The 11,498-nt window shown below is 48.6% G+C and overlaps 1 protein-coding gene across 2 annotated transcripts in view; it reads right to left on the bottom strand.

Annotated features, from left to right (window-relative positions):
- AKAP12 (A-kinase anchoring protein 12) overlaps nt 1–11,498 on the bottom strand; it is a 112,109-nt gene that overhangs the window by 2,703 nt on the left and 97,908 nt on the right. For both annotated transcript variants that reach the window (XM_070376864.1, XM_070376865.1), the window contains one exon: nt 42–4,977. In XM_070376864.1, coding sequence (XP_070232965.1) covers nt 50–4,977 — 4,928 coding nt within the window. In that variant the 3' untranslated portion in view covers nt 42–49. The remainder of the gene's footprint in view (nt 1–41; nt 4,978–11,498) is intronic.

Here is an 11,498-nt window from a genome sequence, read left to right as displayed (position 1 = left end):
GAAGGGGGAAATAACTTTAAAAAAAAAAAAAAGTTACTTACATGATGTTTTAGGATTCCGTGGGTTCGGGTTTTGCCAGATCTCTCTCTTGGTTCTGTGTCTCCTCCTGTGTTTGTGTTTTCATCTCTTTTTCCGACTCGCTCTGCACCTTTTCCTCTTGGCTGTCTCCCTTCTCTTTCAGTTTGGGTCCATTTGTATCTAGGGACTCTTTGGTTGAGCCTCCCGAGGCCTCAGCATCCTCTGGGGTTGAGGTTTGGTTTCCAGGGTCACCGGCAGCATCACCTTTTTCATCCTCTCGGGATTCAGATGGGGACTTCTTTCTTTCTCCAAACCCGGCACTGCCGTCATCTTGCAGCACAGACTCTGTTTCAAGGATTTCTCTCTTTTTCTGGGATGGGAGAGCTACCTCTTCAAGCCGCTGGTCGTCTACCCTGGAACCTTCTATGCTAGTGGCTGCCACCTTCTCTGAAGCTTCATTTGCATCTTTGGAAACACTGAGATGCGCATGTTCGCCGGTGCTTAGTGGGGACTCCTCTTTGGCTTCTACGGCTTGTGTTTCATCCACCAGGCAGGCCTGAGGTTTGCTTTCTTCTTTCTCCACTTTCTGCCCAGCTTCCTGGCTGTCAGCTTCTGCCAGTTGAGCCTGGGTCTGGACATCGGTGGCCATTTCTTCTGTACTCCCCAAACGGTCAACGGCTGTCTGAATCACGCTCTCTACAAGTCTGCAGCTCTCCTTCTCAAGTTTCGAAATCTCACTTTCCGCCTTGCCGTCTTCCTCTCCTGTGTTGCTCTCTCTGCCTTCCTGACCACCAACCTGCTCGCCGTCTCCACCCAACTCCTGTTTCTGTGATGTGGTTTCATCTCCTTCCAGGTCAGCGTCGATGCCTTTTCCAGGCGTAATAGATACTATCGTCGGTATTGATTCTGCTTGAGACTCAGTCCCTGTGGATGCCACATCTTCTTCCCCAGGCTGGGCAGGAAACTCTTCGTCTTTTTCTGAGGACTCTTCTTCCGGTACTAGATGAGCTTCTGCAGATTTCAAAGCCTCGGTTGTTTCTACAATCTTGATAGCTTCTCCTAAGACCTTCTCCTCCACGGCTGCAGCTATTAGAGCTAATGCTGCCTCAGAGCTTTGAACTGAGATTCCCGTGCATGCCTCTTCCTCGGAAGCCAGCAGGGGAGAACTTCCTTCAAAACTGACGACTTCCTTTTCCCCATCGATGATGGTGACATTCACTGTCTGAACCAGTTGCTTACTGAGCTCTTCACATACGGCCACAGCTGGTTCGTGCTCAAGTTTCTCTTCATTCCCTTCAGTTGCCTCCACTTCCACTGTTTCCCTTTTCCCTTCAACTACCATCTCTCTCTCTGCCGGGGTTGGAAGAGACTTAGCAGGACTCTGGAGTTCTATATTATTCTCTTGAAATTCAACTTTCTTAGTAACGTCCTCCTCAAGGACAACTTCAGTTATCTTTTTCTCAGTTATTTCTGTGTCGGCAGACAAGGCAAGTTCTTCCATGGATGGTTCTTCTTTGGCTTCCTCATCAGAGCACTGGCCAGTCTCTTGAATCATCTCAGTCTTTGAAAGGATGGCTACAGTCTCCACTGTTCCCTCCTCTTCATCCGTGTGTTCTAGACCCTCTGCCATCTTTGAAGACCTTTCCTCCTGCAACTGAAAATCAGAAGATGCTGCAGGCAGCTCTTTCACTGCAGGAGGCACCTCGCCTTCAGGGACCTGGGACTGAGTGCCGGCTGGAACCTCACCATCTTCATGGACATCCATGATCGTGTCTGGCTGGCTTAGATTTGAAGCGTCAAGATCTGCTACTGGGGTGCTTCCATTGGTCTCACTGTCCGTGAGGGTTTCAGTTGAGTCAGGAGCAACAGCCTGCTCTGGGGCAGTCTCTGCTTCTACCCCAGTCCCGGTTTCAGCAAGACAGGTGCTCGCCAGCTCCCTGGCCTCTGCACTGTCTGTGCCTGGAGGAACTTCTCCCAAGCTTTCTGCGGTGGCCTCTGCAACCACCTTCTCCTGTGTCAAAGTCTCAGTTTCAGTATCTTGGACAAGCACTTTGGATACTCCATCCATCACTTCCTTCAGATCTAGGGCCTGAGATCCCTCCTCGGCCTCTTCCACTTTCTCCAGTATTTTTGCTTGTCCTTTCTGGGTTGTCTGGATGGCGTCATCTGGCAGCTGTGACTCTTCTCTAACTTTTTCTGCAACAGCCTGCAGCACCTCTCGGGTCCTTCTCGCCTGGTCCTCCGAGTCAGGCACGCCTCCCTCCACCTCTTGCACTGGTGTCGCTTCCTCGGTGGTGTCTGGAGAGTCGGTTAACTGAGAGACAGCCGAAACCATGTCAGTGGTCTCTTCCGCACCAGAGGCCTCTGTGGTTTCAGCGGCTGTCACAGCTTCTGAGGTTAATTCCACCTCGCTGGCCATCGTGTCATCACCCACCTCCTGGCTCTCTGGCAGCGCTTTGGTAACGATGGGGGTTTCCTCCGCAACGACTTCTCTTTCAAGCACCTCCTCGCTTGGTGGTGTGGCTTCACCTTCGGCTTGTTCCAGCGGTTCTGTCACCGAAGCTGAGATCCAGGAGGGTGCCCTTTCTTCGATGTTGGTAATGGCCCTTGTCCCATCCACGACAGCCACCGACACGGTGTGAACCAGGCTCTTACTGAGCTCCTCCGACACGTCGACATCCACCTGCTTCTGCTCGGGCCCCTCCTGGCTCTTGGGGGCTGGCTGGGCTTCGGTTTTCTCTCTTTCCACCGCGTCGTATTCAGACAGAGGGACCACGGCTGGGATGTCCGCATCGTCCTCGTTAGCCTCCGCTGGCCCCGCCTCTTCGACAGCGGCTGGCTCCTGCTTCCCATCTGACCTTTTCTTCCTTCGCCCAGGAATAAACTTCCGGATGGAAACCCAGGACTCTTCTTTCCCAGGCTCAGCCTCTGAGGCTGCATGTTCTGCGCCAGACCCAGCTACAGAGTCTTCGCTTCTCTCTTCCAGTTTTGACTTCGATTTTTTTCTCGAGGTGACCAGTCTTTTAAAGGTTTCCCAGGTGGAGACGCCCTCCCCTTCGGATGGGCTGCCGGCCGGCTCGGGTGAGGAGCTTCCCGGCGGTTGCTCGTGGTCCTGGGAACCGGCAGCGGCTGCCTCCGGGCCCGGCTCCTTGTCCCTCCCAGCTTCCTCTGCTTTCTGGCTGTCCCCTCCAAGAGGTTTCGGCCCTGCTTCATCGTCGGAAGAGGATGCTTTTCTGGCTCTTTTCTTGGATGACCCCACGCAAATCAGCGCTTCCCAGGACACCGAGGTGTCGACCTTGCGCTTGGGCTCCTCGGGCTTCGGCTCCTCTCCGTTCCCTTTGGCCTCTTCCTGTACTTCGGAGGCCGCGCTCTCTGTGGAGGACAGGGTGGCGCTTTTGACTTTGTCTGCCTCGTCCTCCTTATCGCTTTCAGAGAGCCTTCGCACGCGTTTCTTGGGCGTCACCATCTTTTTGAAAGATGCCCAGGGAGTGACACCACCTTCCCTCTTCTTCTCCCCGTCGGAAGTGGTCCCTTCCTCCGCCTCCCCATCCTGGCCCGGGGCCTCGGCCACCCCTTTCTCCAGGCAGGTGATCTCCTCGGGCTCTTCTGGAGACGAGGCTGAGCTCTCAACGCCCTTCGGTTCGTCTGGACTGTCGGGAGAATCCATGGAGGCTGAGGGCTGCTCCCCGGACTCCTCGTCGCCGCCTCGTTTCCCTTTCTGTTTCTTTCCAGAGAGCTTTTTCAAGCCGGTGCTCGTGAATAGTTTCTTCAAAGGGCTTCCCTGCACCTTAATTCTCTCCTGCGAGGACAGCATTTCGGCCTCCCTCACGGTGCCCTCGGGGGGCGTGGACGGCGATTTCGCGTCCCCGCTGAGCTCGGTTGCCTGGGAGTGGTCGCCGCTCAGGGCGCCCGCATCTTCCTCCGTCTTCAGCATCTCGGCCGACTCGGCTTCCTGAAGGTCGGCGCTCGTCTCGGTCGACTTTTCGGGCGGCGAGAGCTCCACTGTTTCTTCCGCTTCGGCTTTCGGCTCTTCCTGGTCCTTCTCTACAGTGCTAACGTGGACTTCGGCGACAATCTCGACCTTTTCATCAAACACTTCGGTTGCTAACGGGGCTGGTTTCTCTTCGGGAGGTGCCTGCACTTGGTCTTCAGGGGGCAGCTCCACTTTTTCATACTCGGCCGACAGCCTGGCATCCTGGGTGCTCTCAGGAGCCTCCTGGGCAGGTGGCTGCTCGCAGGGCTCTTCCATCTTCTCATTTTCTTCGGCTTTTTCTGGCTCCTGTTCCTTTTTCTTCTCGGAAGCCTCCAGCTCCTCCTCCCGGGGCTTCCTGAAGCTGGTCTTTTTGCGCCAGCCGGCCCAGCCTTGAGTGAAGAATTTTCTGAAGGGCGAGGCGGTTTCGCTGGCCACGGGACTAGTCGGGGAGTCTGCAGGTCTGGCGGTTTCTTTCTCTTGCTTCTCTTCTCCTTCATCTTTGCCTTCCTCAGCTGCTTGACCAGACTCGGTCTGAAGGGAGATTTCCGCGCAGCTCGGCTCACGTTGGGGCGCCTCTTCGGGTTTCTCGGTGGACTGTTTCAGTTCACCGTCTTTGGGTGTTGCGTCCCCCGTCTCACGGCTGGGCTCCGGGTGGTCACCAGCCCCGTCGGACTCTCCTGCCCCTTCACTTTCATCCTTCTTGACGGTGAGGAGCTGCACGCTGTCAGATTTCTCGGTTTTATCCTTTTTCACGGTGAATTTGAAGCCAACAAACTTGAACACCTTCTTAAATCCCACGTCGTTAGCCTGGGGCTCAGGGGGTTGCATCAGCTCATCCACGCTGCTTTCCGAGGCAGGGATTGGTTCCATCATCTCAGGCATTTCCTCCTTTCCCTCCTTCGTGATGTCTTGAACCACCGCTGAGTTAGCAGCCATCTCTTTGTCTGAGTCCCTTTCACTCACATCTTCAGACTCTCTTTGTCCAACTATTAACAGAAAGAGGGGGTGGTGGGGAAGAAAAAGATAGACATGATTATAATTCAAAAAAATTAAATATTTAAAAACCATGACCAGTGAATAACATTCCAGCAATTCCAAGATCAAGATCAGGTAATGGTCTTACCAGCATCTGTAAATTTCAACAGATTAGGCAGCTTTCAAATGATCTTTTAAAATTCAGGTTCAAAGGTACTACTCTGCTCTTTCTGTTCCTTTTAGAGGGAAAGTTAACAAATTCAACTAGCAAAAAAAAAAAAAAAAAATTTGTTATAGGTAAGAGGCCACAGCATCACTGAGGGTCCTGAGCTGCAACAAAAGATCACGCATGACCCAAAGAAGACCTTGCATGCTGCAACTAAGATCAGGCACGACCAAATCACTAAAAAATGTTTTTTAGAAAAGACAAGAGTTAGGGGGAACATTTTTACAGATGAAGTTTGAAACCAAAGCAAGGAAATTATTTGATTGGCTATAGCTTAAGCGTTTGCCTTATTTGAGTATGCCCAGTTGGCTGTTTGTCAACAGACTTAAGGGAAAAAAATCACATTTACTAACACTATTCTAATAACTCATTCAGTCAAGGATCCAAAGATGCTAAAACTTTTGGGTGAAAGGTTGTCAGCACACCTACAGTTTTAGAGTATCAACACACAGGTGACTTCATTTCAAAAGGAACAACTTCCTTTACAATGGAGAAATCTTCCAGGCACTGCCATAACCAAGCCATCAGAATTAACATCCCCAATAAAAGGATAAAACTGTTGTCATGCTTCCTGATATGAGGCACTGAGAAGGCCAGTAAGTCACCTACATAGTACTCCTGACAAAAATGTTTAACAGAACAAAATCATGTGAAAATAGTCAGACAACAGCCCACAATGAAGAACATTCTATAAAATAACTAGCCTGGACTGAAATATCAATGTCACAAAAGACAAAAATCAAACATAAATACAAACGGATGTCTACAAATAACTTTCAAATAGACTAAGGATAGAGAATGAGGGGGTCGGGAGAAGAGGAGAGAGAGGAAGAAAGAGCATGAGATAAAACATCAGTGAATGGTGACTTTGGTCATGTGTATAGGGGTGCTTATTCTATATTTTCTGTAGGTTTATATTCTAAAATGTTGAGTGTTAAAGAAGCTAGTCAATGCGATTTAATAAAGGGTGGGATGTGCTAAATCTAAAAAAATTAAGAAACCTAACAACCAGAGATGCCAGGCATGGACTTCAGTTGGATATTTGTTAGCTAGAGCAAGTCAGCTCAGTGACACTCCTGGATCTTCTTGGGAGAATGATTTGAGATTTGAGGCGATGCATTTTTACCGAAATGAACTGAAATGAAAGGGTAGAAATTCTTACTGATAAAGAAAAACAGGCTACCAAACAGTCTATATACTACGACCCCACTTTGGTTTAAAAACTCTGTCTCTCTCTCACACACACACACACACACACACACACACACACACACCGTTCACATATGACTTCTGGAGGATGAGCATGTAATATACTTTAGTTTTACTTGTCCTAATTTTTAAAATTTTCTACTTAGTATTGCTATTGTTTGCTTTTCTACTTAGTACTACTTTATTTTTTTGGTGGGGGGGCCTCCAAAATCACTGCAGATGGTGACTGCAGCCATGAAATTAAAAGATGCTTGCTCCTTGGAAGAAAAGCTATGACCCTAGACTACATATTAAAAAGCAGAGACATTACTTTGCCAACAAAGGTCCATCTAGTCAAAGCTATGGTTTTTCCAGTGGTCATGTATGGATGTGAGAGTTGGACTATAAAGAAAGATGAGCACTGAAGAACTGATGCTTTTAACTGTGGTGTTGGAGAAGACTCTTGACAGTCCCTTGGACTGCAAGGAGATCCAACCGGTCCATCCTAAAGGAAATCCATCCTGAATATTCATTGGAAAGACTCATGCTGAAGCTGAAGCTCCAATACTTTGGCCACCTGATGTGAAGAACTGACTCACTGGAAAAGACCCTGATGCTGGGAAAGATTGAAGGCAGGAGGAGAAGGGGACAACAGAGGATGAGATGGTTAGATGGTATCACTGACTCAATGGATATGAGTTTGTGCTCTGGGAGATGGTGAAGGACAGGGAAGCCTGGTGTGCTTTGGTCCATGGGGTCGCAAAGAGTCGGACACAGCTGAGCAACTGAACTGAACTGAACGTCAATTAAAATTGACACACAAAAAGGTCCTAATAATGTTGTAACAATATATTTAACCAGTTTAGATACCAGTGCTTGGAACATAGCAATAAGTACTTGAAATACAGAAATTCTTTGGAAATACAGGAACAATTTGCATCTCCAAATCCATCATCCAATTTACAACATCTTATTTTTCCATGAAAATTTTATTCTTTATGTGAAATATTACTAACCTATGTCTACAAATTTCCATCAGAGTATTTATTGGGTTTGACTTTCAAAGTGAAGCCTAGAAAGTTCAGTGAAAAACTGTCCTAAGAACCACCCAAGTAAAGACCAGAGTCGTGTTTGAACATGCTTTATACTGTGCCGTATGTGCTATACCCGAGGGGCTTTCCGGGTAACTCAGCTGGTAAAGAATTGGCCTGCAGTGCGGGAGACCTGGGTTCGATCCCTGGGTTGGGAAGATCCCCTGGAGAAGGAAGTGGCAACCCATTCCAGTATTCTTGCCTGGAAAATTCCATGGACAGAGAAGCCTGGTGGGCTACAGTCCATGGGGTTGCAAAGAGTGGGAGGACACGACTTCGTGACTAAGCACACATGCCCGCACACACCTTACCCTTCTTTTTTCCCCTTGCTTTTTCTTTTCTAACATGACCAGGTTTTTTGGATAGTCCCAGATAATGATTGCAGCCCTGATCATCTGGGCTGCTGCTTCTGCTGAGAGGAAGGAGAGATACCGAGGAGGTGCTCTAGCTAACCATGTGCGACAGAGGTGGGTGGGGCCTTGTGAGAGTGCTGCGGTTGTCTCTGTAAGAGTTTTGAGTATCAGGCAATTCTCACTTTTTTCTCATTGATATCAGTCAGAATCTAAAGCAGCATTAAAAAAATAAATAAATAAATAAAACCGAACTGAACATCTAAGTATTAATTTTATTTTTTTTTTTTTCTGCACCACGCAGGCAGGATCTCAGTTCGCCAACCAGGTACTGAACCTAGGCCAAGGCAATGAAAGCCTGAATCCCAACCTCTAGGCTACCAGGGAACTCCCCAAACTGAACATTTTAGATAGACATTTTAGGAAGACAAATGAATTTGATTAATTTCAAGTGCTCTTCTTAAAGGGTAGTTTTTCCTTTTCTTTTTCTTAAGAAAAAGAATCACTTTAAGAAACAAATCCTAAACTCTTGTTAATGACATGCATACTTGAAGTGTTCAGGAGTGAAGCATACAGATACCTGCAACTTACTTTGAAATGCATAAAAAAGAAGTAAGCTGCGGGTTTCCCTGGGGCTCAGGGTAAGAATCTGCCTGCCAGTGCAGGAGACACAGGTTTGATCCCTGGTTTGGGAACAGCCCACAGGCCATGGAGCAATCAAGCCCATGTGCCTCAACTATTGAGTGTGCTCTAGAGCCTGGGAACTGCAACTGTGGAGCCCTGGAACCTCAACTACTGAAGCCTGCATGCCCTGGAGCCCATGCTCCATAACAAAAGAAGCCACCACAATAAGAAGCCCATGCACCACAACTAGAGAATAGCCCCCACTTGCTGCAACTAGAGAAAAGCCCACGCATCAAAGAAGACCCAATAAATAAATAAATTATTTTTTAAAAAAAGGATGGATTCATGAATGGATGGAGGGATGGAGGTATGATTAGGCAAGATGGTAAATGTTAATTATAATACCTTAAAATTTTTTCATAAATAAATTGGGGGGGGAAGCTCCCTGGATGATAAAAAATCACTTGGAAATACACATTGGTGACCAACTTTAGATTTTATAAATAAAGGAAAAATTACAGCCCACATTAAATATTGAGGCAAATATCCCAAGAGAGAGAAAAATTCAGACATATGTGACAGACTGTCCCGTGTACCCAACTCTGACATTCTTTTAAGTCAGAATCTTCTAGGAACACTCTCTCCCCATTATTTTTTTAAAAGTATGTATAGTTTTCTGAAATAAGAAGAAAATGCTCTAAGTTTTCATTTGTTCCTATTATAAACCAGCTCTTAAGTCTAAAAATTCTTGAAGTTAAGTAGATTTCCATGAACTACTATACAAATTTTCCCAATTATAAAAGCATACTCACAAGAGAACTTTCTGCAAACGCTTTGAATGCAACACAAGAGATGTGACCTTCTTTTTTTAAAAGGTGGATGGTATCACTGGAAATATACTGGAGGAAAAAATCAAATCCCAATAATAAACTCTATTCTACTATAATTTTACTAGCAACGCATGCACATATAACTTTCCTGCCAGCAAGAGGTAAAAATACTTATTAACTAACCTCTCCAGAAACCATTAAAAAAGGCAGAGACACTCTGCTAACAAAGTGGGAGGCAGCAGGTGTTATACGCATCATTTCTGCCCTACTTCCCCACTCCATGCTTCTAATCTGCATTTCAATCCGAAACACTTCTTATAAAACTCTGGGATGACTGGAATGTTTACAGTCAAAACTTGGGGAGGCAAAGAAGAACAGCAGCCAACTGGCAGAACAAAATCGCTATTGAAGGTTCTGTTATAGCCTAGCAATATTCACATGTTCTTGTTAGAGTGATATATGGCTGAAACCCAGTAAAATAGAAGAGTCTGTAGGATCACAGGAAATTTTTAAAAATCCTACCTGGTCTGCAGTCTCTTTTGACCTAAGTGATCCTAGGAACTACTATTGTCAGAACACTCTTCCAGATTGGGCAGGGCCCCTGCGGACCCAGATGGTACCTCTGTGCTTTCTGCACAAGGCTGGACAAACCCAACTCCACTTGCCTTCCGTCCCAGCTGGACCTGTACAGTCCTTACAGAGAGGCCCCATTCCCTAAACTACCCTGCTCTGATCACATCAAGAAGGTAAGGTTTCAAAATTTCCTAAGGATTCCAGGACCTACAGGATAATCTAAACTACCTAGCCTGCCAGCCAAGGCTTCAATTATGTTCTAACACATTAGCCAACTTGAAAAAAATTTTTATTGGATACATATATGTGTAAATGATTTGCTTTGCTGTACACCTGAAACCAACACAACATTGTAAATCAACTATATTCCAGTAAAAAATAAGCCAACTTTGATCTCAGGCTTGCAATTCAGAGGTCTGGAACCAGACTCAAACCACGTGTGACCACGTGGCTGCCCACTCAACTGGGAGTGAAACCTAGATCCATTTTCACAAGCTCCTTTGGTATTTCTTGGCCATCACTCCACGTGCAGCAGCCCAAGTGGCAAGCAAGGCCCCTTCCATCCTGTTCAGCACCCCCAGGTTCGCTCAGCTGCCTCTGGGCTCTCCAGTGGGGGCAACTTGTGATTTTTTTGGAGGGGAGGCCTATATCCTTTTCTACTTCGCCTCCCGCCCACCTCCCAGACAAGGACCTTCCCAGGGGACCCCACGCCGCACAGTCTTTATCCCAACCTTCACCACCATTTCTTCTCTGTCCTTGTGTTCCGGGAGGTGCCCCTTTCTGGCAAGAAGCAACCTGCAGCCTGGGGCCTCCCTCACGCTGGGGTTATTTTTCACTCTCCAATTTAGACGCTGGCTGTGGGAGCGGAGGGTTTGGGCGCCTGTTCCACCGGCCCCAGGGGGAAGCCTTGCCCCTCGGGGGCCTCGGCAAACCCAATGGAGCCGAGAAGATGGTTCTGTAGCCCTGGGCATGCAGGCATCCTGGGGTGTCCCTTCCTAACACCACTCCCTCCACAACCACCACTGCGCACTCCCGGGTCAGCGGTTTGATCGAAGCAAAGAGGAAGGCTGGAAACCCACACACCCCTCTAACCGTCCCGTCGCAGGGCGCTCCACGTGATCCCGCCCGCTGGATGCCGGGCGAACCGCCACTGGGGGCGCGGGGCGCGCGCTACTCACAGCAGAGGCTGTTCCACCAGGGCATGGCGCGCGCCGCTGGCAGGCAGGGGCAGGCCGACAGAGGCCCCGGAGGCCCAGCCGTTTGCCCCCGGCTGCCCCATCGCTGGATGGAGACTGGCGGCCGACCCCAGGCCCCGCCGCTGACGAGGGCGCCCCCTGGGGGCCACCTCGCGCGTCACAGAGGGCGCAGCCTCCTCGCCAGCCTACGAGAGGCCACCCCAACCCCCGACTATCACCCACACCGGGGATCCCTCCTCCAATCTAAACACACTCAAAACAAACTCAAGCACACACACCGAAAACCCGCCAGATCTCCCCAGCCAGAGGCGCCCAAACCTCACTGCCGCTGCATTCCTGAACCACCCCTCTCTCTTATCCATACTATATGCCTTCCAGTAGTTGATACAAAACCCACACTGCCTAACAGAGGCCTGGGGTGTGACAGGCATCCCTGCATGGGTTGGTTTGGTGG

Source organism: Bos mutus, chromosome 9, assembly GCF_027580195.1.
Source record: "Bos mutus isolate GX-2022 chromosome 9, NWIPB_WYAK_1.1, whole genome shotgun sequence".
Lineage (NCBI taxonomy): Eukaryota > Metazoa > Chordata > Mammalia > Artiodactyla > Bovidae > Bos > Bos mutus.
The sequence above is the reverse complement of the archived record's forward strand: the minus strand, read 5'-3'. Positions and strand labels throughout refer to the sequence as shown.